At 35.7% G+C, this 18,800-nt stretch overlaps 2 protein-coding genes across 5 annotated transcripts in view; one reads left to right on the top strand and one right to left on the bottom strand.

Annotated features, from left to right (window-relative positions):
* The window catches only part of if (integrin subunit alpha inflated), a 284,835-nt gene extending 279,876 nt beyond the window's left edge, over positions 1-4,959 (top strand). For all 4 annotated transcript variants that reach the window (XM_081739749.1, XM_081739747.1, XM_081739746.1 and 1 more), the window contains one exon: positions 1,428-4,959. In XM_081739749.1, coding sequence (XP_081595875.1) covers positions 1,428-1,526 — 99 coding nt within the window. In that variant the 3' untranslated portion in view covers positions 1,527-4,959. The remainder of the gene's footprint in view (positions 1-1,427) is intronic.
* A 3,090-nt stretch (positions 4,960-8,049) lies between these two features.
* Positions 8,050-18,800, bottom strand: part of LOC145671057 (SH3 domain-binding protein 5 homolog) — a 43,123-nt gene continuing 32,372 nt past the window's right edge. The window contains exon 7 of the mRNA XM_081739745.1: positions 8,050-18,546. Coding sequence (XP_081595871.1) covers positions 18,205-18,546 — 342 coding nt within the window. The 3' untranslated portion in view covers positions 8,050-18,204. The remainder of the gene's footprint in view (positions 18,547-18,800) is intronic.

Genomic DNA, 18,800 nt, shown 5'->3' with positions numbered 1-18,800 from the left:
TATTATTACTGAATCACTCTCTCATATCGGCCATTTTTGATGATTTTTATATTTCTCTCTCCTCCTTCTTCTCCTCATGTTGCGTGGCTGAATTTAGATTTAAACGGCATCGGAACTGTCACTCTTCTTCACAGCGACCCGAAAAATATGTATTCGGCACTAATATAGGTCTTTTCGATTATATATATATATATATATACAGGGCCGAATTTAGGGTGGTGCACTGGAGCACGTGCACCCCCCTCCGTTCTGAATATACACTATCTAAAGTGAGAAACTGGCAGTAGAAATAGCAATACTTTCCTAAAATTTCATGCCATGTTTCCGTTTCGTGCTTACACCGTAAAAGAAAGCGGTTTTGCTAAACACAATAGTTTAAGTCAGTTCCTCATACACATCACAGATGCCTAAAGGCATTTAAAAAAATTTTAAATTTGATTCAAATGTACTGATAGTTATTGGTGCACCCCCTCAGAAAATCCTGGAACCGGTCCTATCCCTCCCAATGTTGCGAGGTATAGCATCGGAAGTGTCACTGTTCATCTCAGTGACCTCGAAAACCATGGACTCGACACTGATATTAGTTATTTTCGATCATTTATAAATATTCCTCCCCCTCCCCTAAGTTGCTCCGTCAAAGTGATATGAAAAAACCATCTCAGGTCCGAACTTCATCTGTGTTGAAAATTTGATCGAGATCGGTAGGGTGGTTCAAGAGTTATTCAGTTTCATTTTACACACACACACACACACATATATATATCCACCCCTCCCTTCCCTTAGGTTCTACCGTCAAGGTGAAATTTAGAAAAAAGAAAAAAAGAAAAAAAAAACTTTCCAGGCTCGAACCTTATCTATGTTGAAATTTGATTGAGATCGGTCGGGCGGTTCAAGAGTTATTGTCACAAACCTAGTTACTTTTATTTTTATTGATATTGGTTTTTGTATAGCTCCCCTCCTCCTCCTTTCCTAGGTTGCTCTGTCAAAGCGAAATGATAAAAAAAAAAAAAAAAATAAAAAAAATCCGAGACTCGAACCTCATCTAAGTTGAAGAAAATTTGATTAAGATTGGTCGTTTGGTTCAAGAGTTATTAAGTTTTATTTTTTATTTTTTAGAAGTTCCCTCCTCCCCCTCCCCAAAATTCTACCGTCAACGTGTAATGATAAAAGTACTCCCAGGCCCGAACCTCATGAATGTCGAAAATTTGATCGAAATCGGTCGGTGGTTGAAGAGCTTAAGAGTCAAAAATAGTCACTTTCAATTTTATAATATAGATTAAAAAGTATTTCATAGCATTTGAATTTTGTTATACACTGTAATCATTCAACATTGATTGAATATTAGGTATGGTTTGTATGAATTGCAGTAGAATTGTAATCACTATGAATGTATAATCGTTTAATAAAAATAACAATTTTCTTTCCAGTGCGGCTTCTTTAAACGTAATCGTCCATCGGAATCCTCACCAGAAAAAGAACCACTAAATCGCAATGGCCACTTTCAACCGGGAGACGAAGCGTTGTGACAGTCCTCTAATTCACAAGAACAAAGTATAATCTCAGCGTGGTGAATGTGCAAGAGTAAAAAAAAAAGTCATGAAACGCGGCTAGTTTTATGAGTAATCATAGGAAAGATCAGTGAGTGATTAAAAGAAGAAAAAAAAGTTCAGCGTGAAGAAGAATACCATCGTAGTGAGCAAGTACGTATAGAAGAAATATGTGTATGATTGATAATCGAATTGTTGTGAATGCATCTACATTACCTGAGTGAACGAATTTGTAATAAGCAGTGCTGCTGAAGCATAGCAATCGTTATGACGAACTAACATATGAATACATATATACAGAGATCATGCGCAAACATGTGTCGCTTTGATTTTTTTTTTTTTTTTTTTTTTTTTGAAAACTACTGACGGATAATTTTCCAGATGACTTTTAACTGCCTTACAAACTGCTCTTTTCTACAAAAAGCAATTCCTATTTTTTACAATAATCACCAGAAATAACAAAAATAAATAATCTACTTGCCTTTAAACTTATTTTTGTACTACCGTGAAGTCAAACAATATATATGTGTGGTCTTTTAATTCCACTAAAAGAAATAACTTAGATTTTTTTTATAACGTTCCCTCCCAAGAAAGAGATACAAGAACAATTTAATGGATAAAAACTGAAAGAAGATAGGTAAAGAAAATAACTTTTACAAAGTGAAAATTACACTTTGTTTAAAATTCCAAATGAAGTTTGGTTGTGTAAGTACTTATTGTAATATATTTAATTAGATTTAGAGTTGTATTAAAATCTAAATTTTTAAATTTATATATATATATATGATTAAAATAATTAAGTCCTGTTAATAATACGTGACAAGTAACTACAAGAGGTTTGTGTAAATAATGGAATGACTAAGTATTAAAGAAAAAATGCTTAATTATATTAAAATACATGTAATTAAGTTAATAATTATGTTTAAATAAACCTGAAATCACATGATCTAGTATTGTATCAGATATTTTATATATTGAGACTTGTTAGCGTGTGAAAATATCTGAGAAGTGGATGCTGAACATACAATTGTAAATAAAGTGGTGGCAGCATTGTATATCCTTGACAGGAAGTTAGGCGTAACTAAGCCGAGAGGACTATAAAGGCACTATAGAAGTCCTTACAAAGTGATATGTGATACTAACAAGTGATAGTAGGACGAGAAGGTGTTAAAATGAATTTCCTTGTGTGCAGCGCTCTAATGTATGAGAACAAGATCCTGGATTACGTTCTTCATTAATTTGCCCCAGGACCTTCCCACGCGAAATAACCTTGTGCTGCCAGAAATTTAACGAAGTCGTGTTAATAATGGCGTACAATGTTCAAAATGGCATTTTAAATTACGTCATCTGATTTACAAGAAAGAACGACCACGATTCCTTACCGTGCATTGCGTTACATGTTTTCAGTGTTTAAATTGGCAACAAATGTGTTGACAAGTGATATTAGAAATGTGAAATACCTTACTTTTATCCCTGTGCGTTTCAACTTGCTCCCGAAACTCGAATCACATTCTAGAAGTCATTAGTTTTGTAATGTGAGCAAGATTTAAGATGAGGTCGGAGAGTAGAACAATTTCTTGTACGCTCAAAAGATGGCAGCACCCAAGAATTCTTATATGCATACAAAAATGCCATGAAAACTAAATTGAATAGATGTAAATTAATATTGCCGAAAGTAAATTAACTTCCAGCTAGTGCTCATGTTGCCACTACTCTATTTTCAATCTTCATAAAGTGTCGATGAATAATACCAAGAATTGCACAAGTGCAGATTTATTTGTTAATGTAAATGGCAGCAAAAAGAAAAAGAAAGAAGGATATAGTGGCTTAAGTACTAAAATGTGACTATCTTTTCGATGTCGTTAATGAAGGATATGCTTGAAGATGGAATAAGAAAGAAAATTGAATGGTAACACAAATTAACGCTGTAACAAATATAAGTAAAATGAAGTTATGTGTGGTGACACGATCCCCTTTTTCTGGGAAATGCGTAAGGTCACTAATGCGTAAGGTCATGGGAGACTTAAATCTTACTGTGTATGGAATACATAGATAATTGCCCATATTCTTGAAACAGACGTCATACTGGGCAACGGGACTATTATTTTGAATATCGAGAAATATTTATATGAATGACTATGAGAAGAATATGTTCGTATATAATACCTGGGCAAATATGTTTGTGCATATTTAGGGTATTAAATTACATTTATATGTAATGAGATGTTTTAAGATACTATAAATGATAAATAAACTAAGTTTTGCTAGTTAATACAGGTGAAAGTATCAAGTGAAATGTAAAAAAAGTGATTAATTTTAACAAAGGATATCTGAAAAAGAGAATACAGAATTATGTTAATTGTTATCTTTGCATGACGGTGTCCAACAAGAAAATAATTACCACTTAAATTGTTAGAACAGAATGCATTATCAATATCAATGTTAATCCCTTGCGTTCTAGGTATCATTTTCCTATGAGCGTGCTGTAATACCGGTTTCATTTACTTTTAAAAGACTGTCTAAACCGTTATATAGGGCATAGTTATTGTTCGCGCGTAAGGAGAGCATTTACATTACTGATAAAAAAAATATGTGCATTGAAGGAGAAATTTTGATGTACTGAAGGGATTTTATGCTGCTTCAAGTTGGCAACACTGACCAGAGATTAAAGACAAAGGTTTTTCTTTTCCGATCTCAAAATAGACCTCGAAATTCATAATTGTTAATCGTCGAAACAAACACATATTGATGCTCTATTAGGTCTGCTATCTACTGAGACAACACATTTTTGTGTCATTTCTGTCAGTAAAGTGTTGTCACCTAAGGAGAAATAGTAGAACTAAGTCTTGCATCATCTACTAACAAATTTCAGCATCTCCAGGATTAATAGACCCTTAATAAAGGATACATTTTCATGACATCCACATGGATGTCACTGATACGCAAGGGGTTAATTAGAAAAAGAAAAGGGAAAATGTAAACGCTTTTGATAAGTACTTTGTGAAATTATTTTCCTTCTCATCTTCATGACAAAGTATGGTGTTGCAGTATCGTGATGAGTGAGTGCCTGTTTATTGATCAAGCTATTCAATGCCTAGCATTAAGTGTTATACGTGAAACACCGTTATTTTTATTTTAATGTTGTCCTTGTGATGTTAATTTGTTTCTACTTCTTTTTTTTTTTTTTTTTTTTTTTTTTTTTTTACTAGGATTAACTTATAGTGAACAATTTCTTTCTATTTGTCTATTGTTTCTTTTCTCTTTTTTTAATTTATAAAATACACCGAAAAAGATTATTCAATGTCTCATTTCGCCTCTAAACATATAATTTGTTGTTTGAATAATGTGTTCTTTATAAAATGTATTTTGTTGTAAATAATATGAAAGAAAATTAATAATAATAACAACATAATATTGACTTCTTATTCTTAGATACTCCTACAATATGGTTCACACGTGTGTATACGGTGTTAATGGACTATACTGAGAAACGGGAAGGGGCGATTCCTCACATCAAAATAATAAAGTAAGTTCATATGAACCTGCCAGCAAAAGTGCATATTTTCAGATTCAGGGCTTAAATCATGAAAAAGATGCATTGCAACACGTATTATTTCTGACAAGAGAAATCATGAAGTGGCGGTCTGTATCTGCGTAACGGAAATCACACAAACGCTATTAAAAAAAAAAAAAAAAAAAAAAAAAAATCAGCAATGTGAAATATGTGCTCACGAGATTTCTTACATGGCACAATTCTCAGACATCCTCCCAAAGTAATTACAGATATGATCTGACTTAAAGAAGGACCCAAAGTAGACAAAAGGTAAGCCTTGACAGTAATAAATACGCAATGTGTCGGCAGGAGGTCTGAAGTCTACGGTACTGCCAGTTCTACGATTCCTCGTGCTCGAAATAACGCGTGCAACGATATATTGTTTTTTGCTTAAAGGGTTAAAAATATGAAATATACCGTGAAACAATACATCACAGCACGTGTTATTCCGAACAGGAGTCTTTAACACACTCAACTTCTTGCCGTATTCACTCTTTCGTCAATGTTTACCAATTCAGAGCATATCTGAGACTTCATTTAGGAGCATTCCCTGTAGGGAATCCCATGTGCACATATTGAAAGATTGCTGAAAAATGCATTTTTTAAATAGCGTTTCTGTGACTTGCTTTATTCTGATGCTGACTGCCACTTCATTGTTTTCTTGTGTTCGAACTCGTGTTGTAATTTTTTTTTTTTTTTCACGCATCTGGATGGCCGTAGCTCTGAAATTATACCCTTTTGTTTACAGTTAATTATCTTATTTTGATATCAGGAATCACCTCTTAGAATGTGTCGGTACAGTTCATACATTTTTATTTACACTGTTATAAATACAGGGGCTGGACGAAAAAAATCTAAAACGTTTGCAAAAGTGTGAAAATCATACATAGTATGGTGTGGGGCCACCTTTTGCGTCTAAAACAGCTTGGATCCCTCACGTATACGCAGCGTGGAATGGACGTATACAGCTCCTGAATCGTGGTGTGTGGAATTTTGTACCATTGTTCCTCCAAATCATGCTCCAGTTTCTTAAGGGATGCTGGTGGAGGGTAATGAGACTGAGCACGCCTTTCTAACTCAGACCACAATGGCTTATTGATGTTCAGATCTGGTGATTGTGGGACCCAGGGGAGGTGTGATAGCTCCTGGTCATGCTCCTCAAACCATAATTTCACCGTTTTTGAGGTGTGGCAGGATGCCAAATCATCTTGGCAGATGCCATCATCATCAGGGAACAATATTTGGGCCATGGGTGAACCTGGTCCCCCAAAATGGCCCCATACGCCTTAGCATTCATCATTCCATGCAGAAAACCACGAATCACTGCCCATACTGTAACAGAACCACCCCCATGCTTTACAGTTGGGAGCAGACAGTCTGTATCATAGGCCTGCGACGGTGTTCTTCATACGTAAACACGACCGGTTGTTGGAAACAAGGTGAAGGTCGATTCAGCGGACCATATTACGTGTTTCCACTGCTCATGAGTCTACGCCTTGTGCTCCTTGCACCACTGGATACGCCTCTTCGCATTTACTGCTGTGACCAGGGATTTGGCGATAGCGGCCCTGCCATGAATTTTCATTTTATGACGTTCCCATCGCACTGTTTTCGATGAAACAGGTTCTGTAGGCTGGAATTGAGTTCAGACGCAATTTTCATTGCAGTTGTCTTCTTTTTAGCTGCTACACTCCGTTTTAATGCTCTCCGGTCCCTATCTGACAGGATTGTCTTTCGACCACTGTTGTACTTTGCAGACGTCGTTTGCCCATGAATTGTGTATGCCCTCGTGACATTGGACACAGTGCCTTTCGATACCCCCACAATGTTCGCTACTGTTGCCACTGAAACTCCAACCAGACGGGCACCAACGATCATGCCTCTTTGGAAGTCTGTCAGGTCGCCCATTTTACCGCACCACTTTCACACCACGACACTCACAGTTGAACTGGTTACTGCTGATGGAAGAGGAAGGTCCACATGACACATTGAAAACAAAAAACGATCGGCAACCGCAACACGTGTTGTACAGTGGAGAGTCAAACTTACGTGTCCTGTATGAAGTGTTTTTAGATTTTTTTTGTCTACCCGCTCTATATATATACACTTTTATTTCGAAAAAGGCGCAAATGCTATACAGGTCCGTGAAGAAATTTGTTCTGTTTATGATTAAGATACGTTATCAAAAGCAACATCAAAAGATGTTAAGATGTTTTCTTATGACACTTTCGTTCTGAAAATTTCGATGCCCAAGATGCTGTTATTAGTGAGCGAACAATCACAACAAAAATGGATGAAACTCTGGCAGAAGTCGAGCAAGACCGGTATGTAAGCAGTCATGGCATCACCAATGACCTAACATTCATCACCAGTGTTAACATTTGGAGAAAGCTGGCTACAAAAAGAAGCCCGACGTTTGGGAGCCACATGACATGACTCAGAAACATTTACTCGATCGAATTCAGCAAATCTTTGAAGAAACGTAACGAAATTCCGAAGTGGTTGATCGCGAGTGATGAACAGTGGATAACGTACGACAACGGTGTGCGAAAAAGATCGTAGTTGAAGCGAGAAGAAGTTCCACACCCTGTGGCAAAGTTTACGTCAGGAAGGTTACGTTGTACGTTTAGTGGGATCGGAAGAGCACCGTGCATTATGAGCTACTGCTGCCAGGCAGAATGAAAGACTGTCGACAATTAGCGCGAGTATACCTAGAAATTCAAAAGAAATGGCTACAACTGGTCAACAGAAAGGGTAACATAAACCGTGCTGACAACGCCAGAGCGCCTACATCTTAAATTATCCGTCAGAAATTGGAACAACTTGCCTGGAAGGTTTTATTGCATCCACTGTATAAGCCGAACCTGGTACCGTCAAACTATCGTGTGTTTTAGTCTCTGCAGAACTTCCTGAATAGTGATTACCCTACACAGAAGTCAAACAAAATCGAATAATGAAACGTATTTATTGAAGATGTTTATAGACACACACATTGGGAAATAATGGATTTCCAACTGTATTTAGTACATGTCTTGTATAAAAATACATATCCTTGATTACCTAACAATGAAGTTCTTCAACTTGTACTATGACTACAACCCGAAACAAATTAACCTGACAGAACACTCAATTGCTAATATGCAGTTTAAGTAATACAATTATTTTTATCTCATCCTACAGTATACTCTAAGCAAAGCATTATTACTACCATACTTTAGCTAACTAACGAATTATTATATTTATTAATCATATCAAACTTATTCATAAAAAGTAAAATTAACATGTTATGCATAATTTTGCCAGTATGATGAAAACTGTCGGATGACATAAAGCTACATCAAACAAAACTTATAACAACGATTCTAATTTTAGTGTTTTTAAAAAAAGTTATGTATTCCTTTTTTTCGTTAAGGCCTTGCTTAGATATTTCTTTTGGAACTTCGTAACTCAATAATCGATATCACAAATACCAGTCTTGCATTTTTCAAAAATTGAAAACAAAAAAATCAATGTGAGGTGGATATAATTTGTTTGCTTTAGTTTGCATATTTAACTTCGTTACAATAGATTAATTATGGTATATCTGACTCAATTGAGCAAAGCCGTATTTTGTTTAACTCGTTTTGAAAGTATATTTTCGAAAACAGCACCAACTTCAAGGATATTACAGTCAGCCTTCGATATAGCGCCCCCAACAACCTTTCGCCTACTACAATGAACGGACAAGATACTTTTCGTATTAATAATTACGTAGATATGATGTCAACTCCACCTAATATAATAGGGTTGAGAAATTCCGCACAATGAGCTCCCTCGTGGCTAAGCGGTTAGCATACATGCATTTGGCGTGTAAGACTCAGGTTCGATTTCCGGCGGGAGCTCATGTGGTTCGGATCCCACATTAAACTGTAGGTCCATCTCGTATGGCCTCGCTGCTGAAAGGAACGCTAAACCCAAAATCAAATCAAATCAAAACAAATTCTATACAATGTGTCCTCGAGTCATTCAAATTGGGGACGGTCAGAAATTTTTAACAGAAGAGGACGCTATATTGTGGGCTAACTGTAGTATGAAATGAATATGAATTGAGCAAACAACACTCGAGGAACATCAATAAGATTTTACAGTTAAAAATGTAACGGGCACGTCGTTATGACAGGAAGCTTAGCGTAGGAGTTAAACATACTAATGCCATGGTTAACCATACTAATGGTTAACATACCTGATTAATTATGGAGGACCATAACGATTTCTACGTTAACAACACATATTATTATTTTTTTTTTTAAAAATGTAATTCTGATGGTAATGAAATAGTACTTAAGTTTTGGAAAATTTTCTCACTTGAATTACAAAATTTGTTAATTATGAGAAAAGTAATATTTATAAAGTTTCATATTTTTCACATTTTTTTTTTTTTTCCAGATTTTATAGATGGCAAAACTAACACAATACGATCAATTTTCAATCAAGTTACAGCACACTATAATAAACAGAAACTACGAATCTACGGGAAAATAAACCCTACAAAGTAACAGTAACATACGAGAAACGTCACCGAATACATCATTGTCAAACTCTTGTGATACCTTTGTTTTACTTATTTGTTTATACTTCAACATTACGTTATATATCACGGTTACAATTAGTACATTCATATCTTTTTGATGGGTTTCTTTGCATCCTTGCCTTTCTTTTACATTTACAACTGAAACAAGAATTGTAAAATACAAAAAAGGCCTAATGCTCGGCACACAGAATTAGTGACACTGATATGATGTTACATTTATTAAAAAGATTGTCACAATTTTCCATGTTTACATTGACTATACACTTTTCATGCATGTAACTGTACGGAAGAGGATAATTTATATAATGTTCGAAAACTATATTTCGTTCACAGACTACCATCACTCTTCGTATCAAATGACACAGGACGTTACAGAGTGGACGGTCCTTTTCGACGACGATAGGTTTCATCTTCAAGGCCGACATGAAAGAGATTTCTCATTGTTTTAAACGTTTGTTGGTGTGGTGTAATGCTCCGAAAAGAGATAAAATCCCATACAATACAAATTTAACATGCTACATTTCTTTCGCTTCCGATAAAGGATTTTATATTGTGATTTATATTGATTAATAATATTCCAGAAAAGTGAAACCCTGCACAAATTCGGGACAATAATTAAAATCAACAGACTGAGAAAGGGGATTATTTTATATATGATAGAATTAGTTAGAGTTTGTAGGTATTTTCTTAATCTTGTGTATAGAGTTTTCACTATTTTCTGACATTTCATTTTATACGAAGTACGTTATATTTAAGTAAGGTCCATCTATAAATACCATTTGAAATTTCGCGTGCCCTTGAGTATCAGTGGGTGAACAGGCTCCCAGCATCCCTTATGTACAACTGGATACCATTTACATTCATGGCATCAGTTTGTACGCTTCGTAGTGTGAAATACGCTTTGTCATCTGGTTCCTAACGGCATAAAAACATGACAAAACTGCAAATATCCATATCCAGGTACGTAAGGTGTATAGTGACAATGTAATGAGTGGCAAAAAGTGTGAAAATGGATCAACTTTGTTCAAGGAAGGTCGGGATCTGATTTCTGTTCAAGCTCAAGATCTGGTCAAATCTTTTGGCTGGGAGGAATTTGATCATCAACCATATAGTAGAGACCTTGCTACTGCTGACTACCATCCCTTCTGCCATTTGAAGAATTACCTGGGCAACAAGAATTTAGACATTGATGAAGAAGTGAACATGACCGTAAATAACTCGATATCATCATAGGCGGCAGAGTTCTATGAGGAGAGTAACCAAAAACTCGTTGTTTGTTACAATAATTGTTTAAACAAACAAGCAAATTACGTAGAAAAGTAGAGGATTGTAGGTAAATTTATATATATATATATATATATATATATATATATATATATATATGTTTCATTATTATTGCAAAGGAGCTTACTTAGAGAATAATCTTCGTATATAATCAATTACCAAAAAATACCACCACGCAATACTAAACAAAAGGATAAGATACGACGCTGTGAAACATTCCGGTTCTGACATTACCTGGACCCTTTTTCTTACACTACCTACCTTTGATAAAGGTTTAACGTATGGAAATGAATCACTGATTTGTTGAATTCATTTTAACTGAATATGTCTTCCATGCGTATACATCATGCTAACATTAAAAACAACTTATTTATCGATTCTTATCGAATGCCACAAATTTACGAAGTTTTCTTTGCAACTTTCCCCGTCTTCAAGGAACATCAAAATTATGAAGGAGTCATCAACTGTTAAAGTGGGATTTTAATCACTGTTCGGATTTTATTCAGTGTTGTTTGAAACTGCGAAGACGAGAAGTAACAATGGACTCTAATGCTACCACGGAAATCCCAATTAATTATTTGGTTTTCCTAAATGCCCACTTCAAATTATTTGCATAAACGAGTACGGTAGAGAGAGGTTATCAGCGTGTATTTTCACTGTGGGAAGTTTGTTACAGTAACTTCATCTAAATGATTTTCTTCAAAAATTATCATATGGTACTAATGTATCTTTGAGCCTGGTGAACGAACACTTAAATATGATTACTTACACAAGAATGAAAGAATAATAGTAATAAAAACTGTTTTGATGCCTCTTCAATGATATTTCGTACTTTTTATCTTGTCCATTAAGGCACAGGTACCTTACCATTCTCGGATTTGTCACAACATAATCGCTTTGAAAACAGACAATATACTTAACCCTTCTATTTATTGCTCATACAAAAAACATAATGAGCAATGAGAAACGTACTATAAGATTAGGCCTACCAAAAATTGGCATTTATTACTGATTCAAAATGGCTCTTTATGTAAGAAAAATTGATTAACTTCTACGTAATTATGTGCTATATATGTAAGTTCTTATACAAATTTGTCTTTTATTAAAAGCTTCTAACTAAAGAGAATTAACGAACGAAGCTGAAACCCTCCTAAATTTTGCCCCGACTCTTGAAGCATATTCGCAACACACCAGACAAGGTTTAAGATTCAACTGTAGAACAATCGAAATATTTGTGGCACAGATATCCGTATCGATTGTCTTCTGCAATTATTGTGTCATGGTAGCTCAGTGGTACAGCGTTTACTTCTGGCGCGTGGGTACCTGGCTCGAGCCCCGGCCAAGAAAGTTTGTGATGGACAACATCGTGCCCGTGGGTTTTCTCGCGTACTCCCGGTTTCCTCCAACATCCGCATCCCACCAATTATTCATTCATTCATTTTTTTTAACCATTCGTTTCCCTTAGCCTAAAAGGTATAATCGTCGGACGTTAAACTTGAAGATTTTACTTCATTTTCATTTTTTCTTATACTTTTCAACTGTCACTCTGAACCATGTAATGAAATATTGGTGGATCTTGCTATGGATATTTGTTATTTTTATATTTTCTTTATGTTTTTATTACGACCAAAAACGGTTAACGTAAGGCCCTGTGGGAGAACAAATTCTTTTTGGTGGTGACTAACATTGGGGGAAATTGGATATAATTCATTAAGAGGTAGGGAACTCGGATGTACAGTCAGAAATAATTAGAATAAAAGCCAACAAAACGTTCGTCCGGTTATAGCCCTTCATAGGCTGTAAGGTCAGAGACTTTCTCCCCCCCCCCCCAAAAAAAAAAAACTTTTATCTATCTCCATAGGTCTATTCGAACACGTCACTCGACTCATCTCACTATCTGCTTTTTTTTTTATTATTATTTGTTTATTTATAAATAGTCACTTTATATATCAAATCTCTCAATAGGTTTCAACAGTATCTCATTTATCTCATCTGAACATTTTCCCTCTAGATGTTTTGACGTCATGTCAGCCAGGGTTGAAAAACCGTCACACACGGACTTCTCGTTTAGATAATTTATTTACCTGTTATATCACTTAGTGATGTTTTTAATCTTGTCTGGAATGTTCTACTACCTGCAGAGCATTAGTAGAATATCAGTATTTCCTAACAGATTAAAGAACTGCGCCACCTCTGTTTATTACGCACATTGATTTATGTAGGGAATTAATTTTTCTGCTTTCTTCCAAATGAGCTACAATTTTAATGGTTTTACTGATTTCGCCTTCAAATCTGCTTAAATATCCGGTATTTCGTGAATATTAAATCCCATGGTATATGATTCTAACTTTAATAATCAATTTTAACACACTCGTCGCCAAATTAATTTGTAGTGAGTGTTACCCTCAGGGCAACATCAGTAGTGTACAACTAATTCTCAACGTAACAAGAATTATATTTCCCCCTTCGTTTTCATTACCAGCAGCCGTGAACCATGCTTATATGTTACATAGAGAGGCCATTCCTACTAGAATCTAAACACAAATTTATTGAATTCATGTTCACTGGAGGATCATGTCGCTTAGAAGAGTAAGATGCCTGTACAACGGGTGGTATATGTGACCCACGAATTTAGTCTCCGCCTGTCTATTAGTGGCACATGCGCAGCGAATGTATACATTTATATACAGTGTGTTACAAAAAATGTCAATATTTTGGGAGCAGATTTCTCACATCAAAATAAGACAAAAAAAAGTTCATATGGACCTGTGCTCAAAATAAGATAGTTTCGGAGTTATAGGGTACCGAAAATGTGAAATACGTGAACTCTAGAGTTCACAGCTTCACTACTATGGGACCTATCGTAGTTGGGTCAAGACATCACTGAGGAACTGGTATATGAACTATCCAAATATCCATGTTTAAGAATACTCCAGTACTTGTACACTAATTTTTAGAGAGGTAGGTGGAGAGTGATCAAGTACTCCTAAACAGCCTTTCTAAAAATGATTGTGCAAGTACCGGAGGTTCTGAAAGATGAATACGTGGATAGTTCACATACTAGTTCCTCAGTGATGTCTTGACCCGACTACGATCGATCCTATAGTAGTGGAACTATGGAGGTTTAAAGTTCATTTTTTTTTTCACGTTTTCGGCACCCTACAACTAAGAAACTATGCACTTCCGACCGCAAGTCCATATTAACTTTTTTTTTTCTTATTTTAATGTAAGGAATCTATTTCCAAAATATAGTGTCAAATTTCTGTAACACCCTGTATAATCCAAATTCGTTTTTAGGAACGGACATTTACGCAGACATGAAGAATAAATCAGTAAAATCACACAACTAAAATTTAAATTTATTTCAAAGAAAACAGAAAATACTTCCCTCGTTAAATCAATAGACTGAAAAGTAGATGATGATCTAGGTATTCAACTGCTGAGCAGAGTATGTAAAATTTGCATCACTTTTATGCGTTACCAACAACTTCCATATACAGTAAAGTTATTTTTTACAATAATTATGATGTTCCAGGTTTAAATTATGTTCTAACGCTGTAACAAACAACACAAATTTCCAAAACTGATACCTGTCATTCATTTTTCTTATTATAACATACTCTACTTTGTTAAACACTCAAAACGTGCTGCAACTACTAAAAAGTTGATCCACAATTTTGGACCACAGCTCAATCATCAACATTTTTTTTCTTTTTATATCGTATCATATAGAATAACTGTTATCTCACCCTGTTGAGTAAAAGAATGCATACATACAAAATTCTTTTAACAGAATATTTGAAATCGAAATGTACACTCATGTCCAAAATGATTGTCGCATATCTATAACTGTCTTCTTGTAAGAATATAATTTGATAATGATTTTGCAGGGTACTTTTAATATTGATATGTGTATAATCGGGAAATGTATATTTGGGGTAAATTTAACAGGAAAAAAAATTATAAATACGAAAATTAGAATAAAGTAAAACAAAATGTTGCTAAATGGACAAGCAAGTTTCATTTTCGTTTTATTGTTCTCATTTACTGCTCTTTTGACATGAAATTTGCCGCACACATGTCTTTGCCGATTATACACATACTAACATTATAAGAAATACTGGGCGAATTCGTTATCAAATTATATTCTTACAACATATTTATAGACATGCGACAATAATTTTGGACATGAGTGTACAACCATTTTCATATAAAGTGACATATACACCAATAACAACAACTAACTAACGGCAAAAACACATACTTAGTGAATTCGACGTTTTGTTAACATTTATTATAGAAACTCTTCTTTGTTTATTAACGTTAACACAATGCTTCAGCACCGCTCAAAGTGCATATTGCTCTGTCCACACAACTTCAGTAAATTAATCTACCTACAAATTTCTCCTTTTCTTAAATGTTACACAACATATTTCACACAAGTAACATAGCTGCCAAAACACATCCAATTACGATTATTTCTGTAATGAGTAACCTCATTTTAACAATATATTATTTTAAAAAATATAATAAACAAAAATAAAAAAAAATCGATCTAGAAGCTCACATGGCCGATTATAATATACGCATGAAATTTAACTTTTCAAATATTAAAAAGAACTTCAAGTTTTCAGTGGATCTGCTACCTCAAAACGGGTGGCACTTCTTACTTTCTTCATGTAAATTCAACTTTTCAATAATTACGAATCATTCTAATGGAATATTTAAAACGAATATTTTAACAAGATTCTCCGCAACGTTTATATTGCACTAACAAAAAAAAAAAAAAGTATATACATATATGTATAAAATCATCTTTAACTGTACAAAGAAAAAAAAAAAAAACTAACCGTCGTCAGAAAACAATACTGTGAAAATGTCATGGACATAATTGTACAGATATGTACAATGAAATTCACAAACAAAAAAAATGTGAAGCAAAAATCAGGTTGCATAACCCAAGAAAGACATATAATTGATATGTTCAAAATGATTACTGTCTCTTTAAAACATGTTTCTATTCGAGGTTTCCGGTTACACATGTTAACATTGTAAGGGCGATTTGAGCGACGGCTTTTGCGATCCTCATGTTCGGATGGTTTACGCTTTAAATTGTTTGGAGAGCACATATGTTCTCTCAAAAAATTTAAAGCATTGACCAGCTGAAAGCAAGAATTACAAAAAAACAGTCTATCATACCTTACCTTCAAAACCCATGTATTCTAGGAGGTGATAAGATATTTGGGCAGTTTTGAAAGTTGAGAAAGAAATAAAACGTCACTCGATCTAAAGGTCCTTTTAATAATTGCATTTGGAATTAAGACATTTAACTCCAACTAGCAACACTACTACCGATTGGAGTGTCGTGTGGGCAGGAGACAAGTGACAGACGTAGTGTGTTCCGTGGATGTGTACAAGTCAGTTCAACGCTGCTGCGGTCCCATATTACGGTGTGTGTGGCGAGTAGACATTGTTTAAGTGATTGTTGTGTGCAATATCGTCCTAACGCAATGTTCACACGTGCAGAGCAGCATGTGTTTATGAAAATCCAGGTGGCACAAGGGCGAAATGCTAGGACGATTCACAAGAGAATTAGTAGAAGCCTGTGGTGAAGCTGCTCTGTCGTATCGGACAGTGGCGAGATGGGCTGCAGCATTTCAGGCGGGACGACAGTCAGACAAAATGCACGGTGGAGGGCATATGCGAACGGCTACGGAGAAATTCATCTTGCAAAACTACGGACACTGCTTAACGGTGATCGGCGCTGGATCTGTAGTGAATTGATGCAGGAGCTGAACATTACTTCCGGATCAGTGTTCTGCATGCTAACACAAGATCTTGGCATGCGGAAAATTGCAGCCAGATGGGTACCCCATGCTCTGACCGAGGTTCAAAAGTGGCATAGGTGGGGATGTGCGCACCTGCACCTTTAACGTTACTTCTTGCACCGCATTATTGCAAGTGACAAAACGTGGGAGGATCCTATGATCCTGAATTGAAACGTCAGTCGAGTGAATGGCTCCACCCAGAATCTCCATGACCGAAAAAGCTTAGGAAAGAGCCAGCAAACGTGAAGGTAATGATGATAAATGTCATACGACTACGAAGGCATTATCCTGTCACATCAAGTTCCACCGGGCATTACCGTCAATGCTTCATACCTCGGTCACCATTTGCGAGCAGCATTGCAAATCTTTTGAAATGATCTGCAATGCTGGTCGCAAATGGTCCCGGCGCAAACGTCCATACCTCCTGGAGGTGGACCAATTCCCCTATACGGCAATGCTAGATGCCATACAGCTAATGCAGTACAGACTATTGCGACGACGGGGTTGGGAGGTACTCGAGCACCAGCCATACTCCTTGCATATGAGTTCCTGCGATTTTGATCTTTTCCCGAAAATGAAAGAACCTCTCATGGGCAAACGTTTCAGAGACATTCCCAGCACTGTTCGTGCCTTAGGGCGCACTGTTAACACCCTTTCACAAAGTGGGGCTTTGACAGGCATTCAACGATTACCAGACATCTGGCGAAGGGTTCAACAGGCTGTCAGAGACTACATCGAAGGATTGTAAGCTTCTTGAGGTGAGTGATTTACTACATTCCATTTCACACCTATGTTGCCACTTCGAGTTAAATGGCCCTCGTAATAACACTGTTACCATATTGAACATACCATTTCAATATAACTCTTTGGATATGCAATCTGATTTCTGCCTTACTCTGTATATATACGTATGTTACATTTTAATGACATACCATAAATACATCAAGAAATAGCCCACTTACAATGTTAAACTTACAACATGTCTTCAAGAGACGTATCATCAAAATATTTCATAAAGTCGATGGAACACGAACACTACCCAAGAGGGTACATAAAACAAAATCACTGGGAGAATGTTATTCGGTTAATGTACATTATATACAGCTATACATATTTTATATCGTTGTACAATTGGCAGCAAAACTACATACCTATTCCATATATATATGTTCCTTTGTCAATAACTCTGGAACGGATAGACCAACCTGAGTAGTTTTCTTTCACGAAACCGAAAACTAAAATTGAATTGGCTCATTCACTTCAAAAGTACTGACAAAAGAATATATAATGAGATGGGTATGCATTTTTCTGACGAGTGTACATATTGTATAACTATTATTACTCACCGACAGATCTTTGTTTTATCATTTTAAAAAAAGTAGAAAAATATATGGCACTTTTTAACCGCATTTGATACTTTACTTACGTTACTTCTGACTTAAAAGTACAGATTACTTTTGTATCATTCGCATCACTATTAGGGTTCGGTGGTAACGAACTTCCATCCGAGACATCTTTGCCTCTCGGTTCGTCTTTCATACTTTTACCTAAAGATTCTTCTGTATGTAGTTCACTTGGTATCACTTCCTTTTGTACATTCGTATTTGGATCCTCAATAGATTGTTGTACTTTAATCGGACTATTGAGAAACGAGTCCAGCTTCTTGACTGTAGCACTTAGTTCATCCCATTGGTCCGTTTCATTTGCTCCTTCTACTGGCCTTAGAGTGAGTTCTTTCACTTTTTGCTTCAAGCCTTCTAGTTCCTATACAAATAAACATTACTATTAGTACTAAACAAATGAACATAGATTAATATTAGGCACACGAAAATCCAACGATTCATGTAGCTAAAATATTAATTACTTCTGATTGGACATCGTTATAAACACGTTCATATTCAGCTCAAAATTCATGGGGAACACTGTTTCTCTTGGGCAAATGGACAGCACCGTTAACAGGATACCGCTCTACCGGGTGGCTCAGTGGTAGAGCGTTCACTTCCGGTGCTTGGGGTCTC

The sequence above is a fragment of the Thermobia domestica genome, chromosome 15 (genome assembly GCF_964235325.1).
Source record: "Thermobia domestica chromosome 15, izTheDome1.hap1.1, whole genome shotgun sequence".
Lineage (NCBI taxonomy): Eukaryota > Metazoa > Arthropoda > Insecta > Zygentoma > Lepismatidae > Thermobia > Thermobia domestica.
This window is presented reverse-complemented; position numbering and strand designations above follow the sequence as displayed.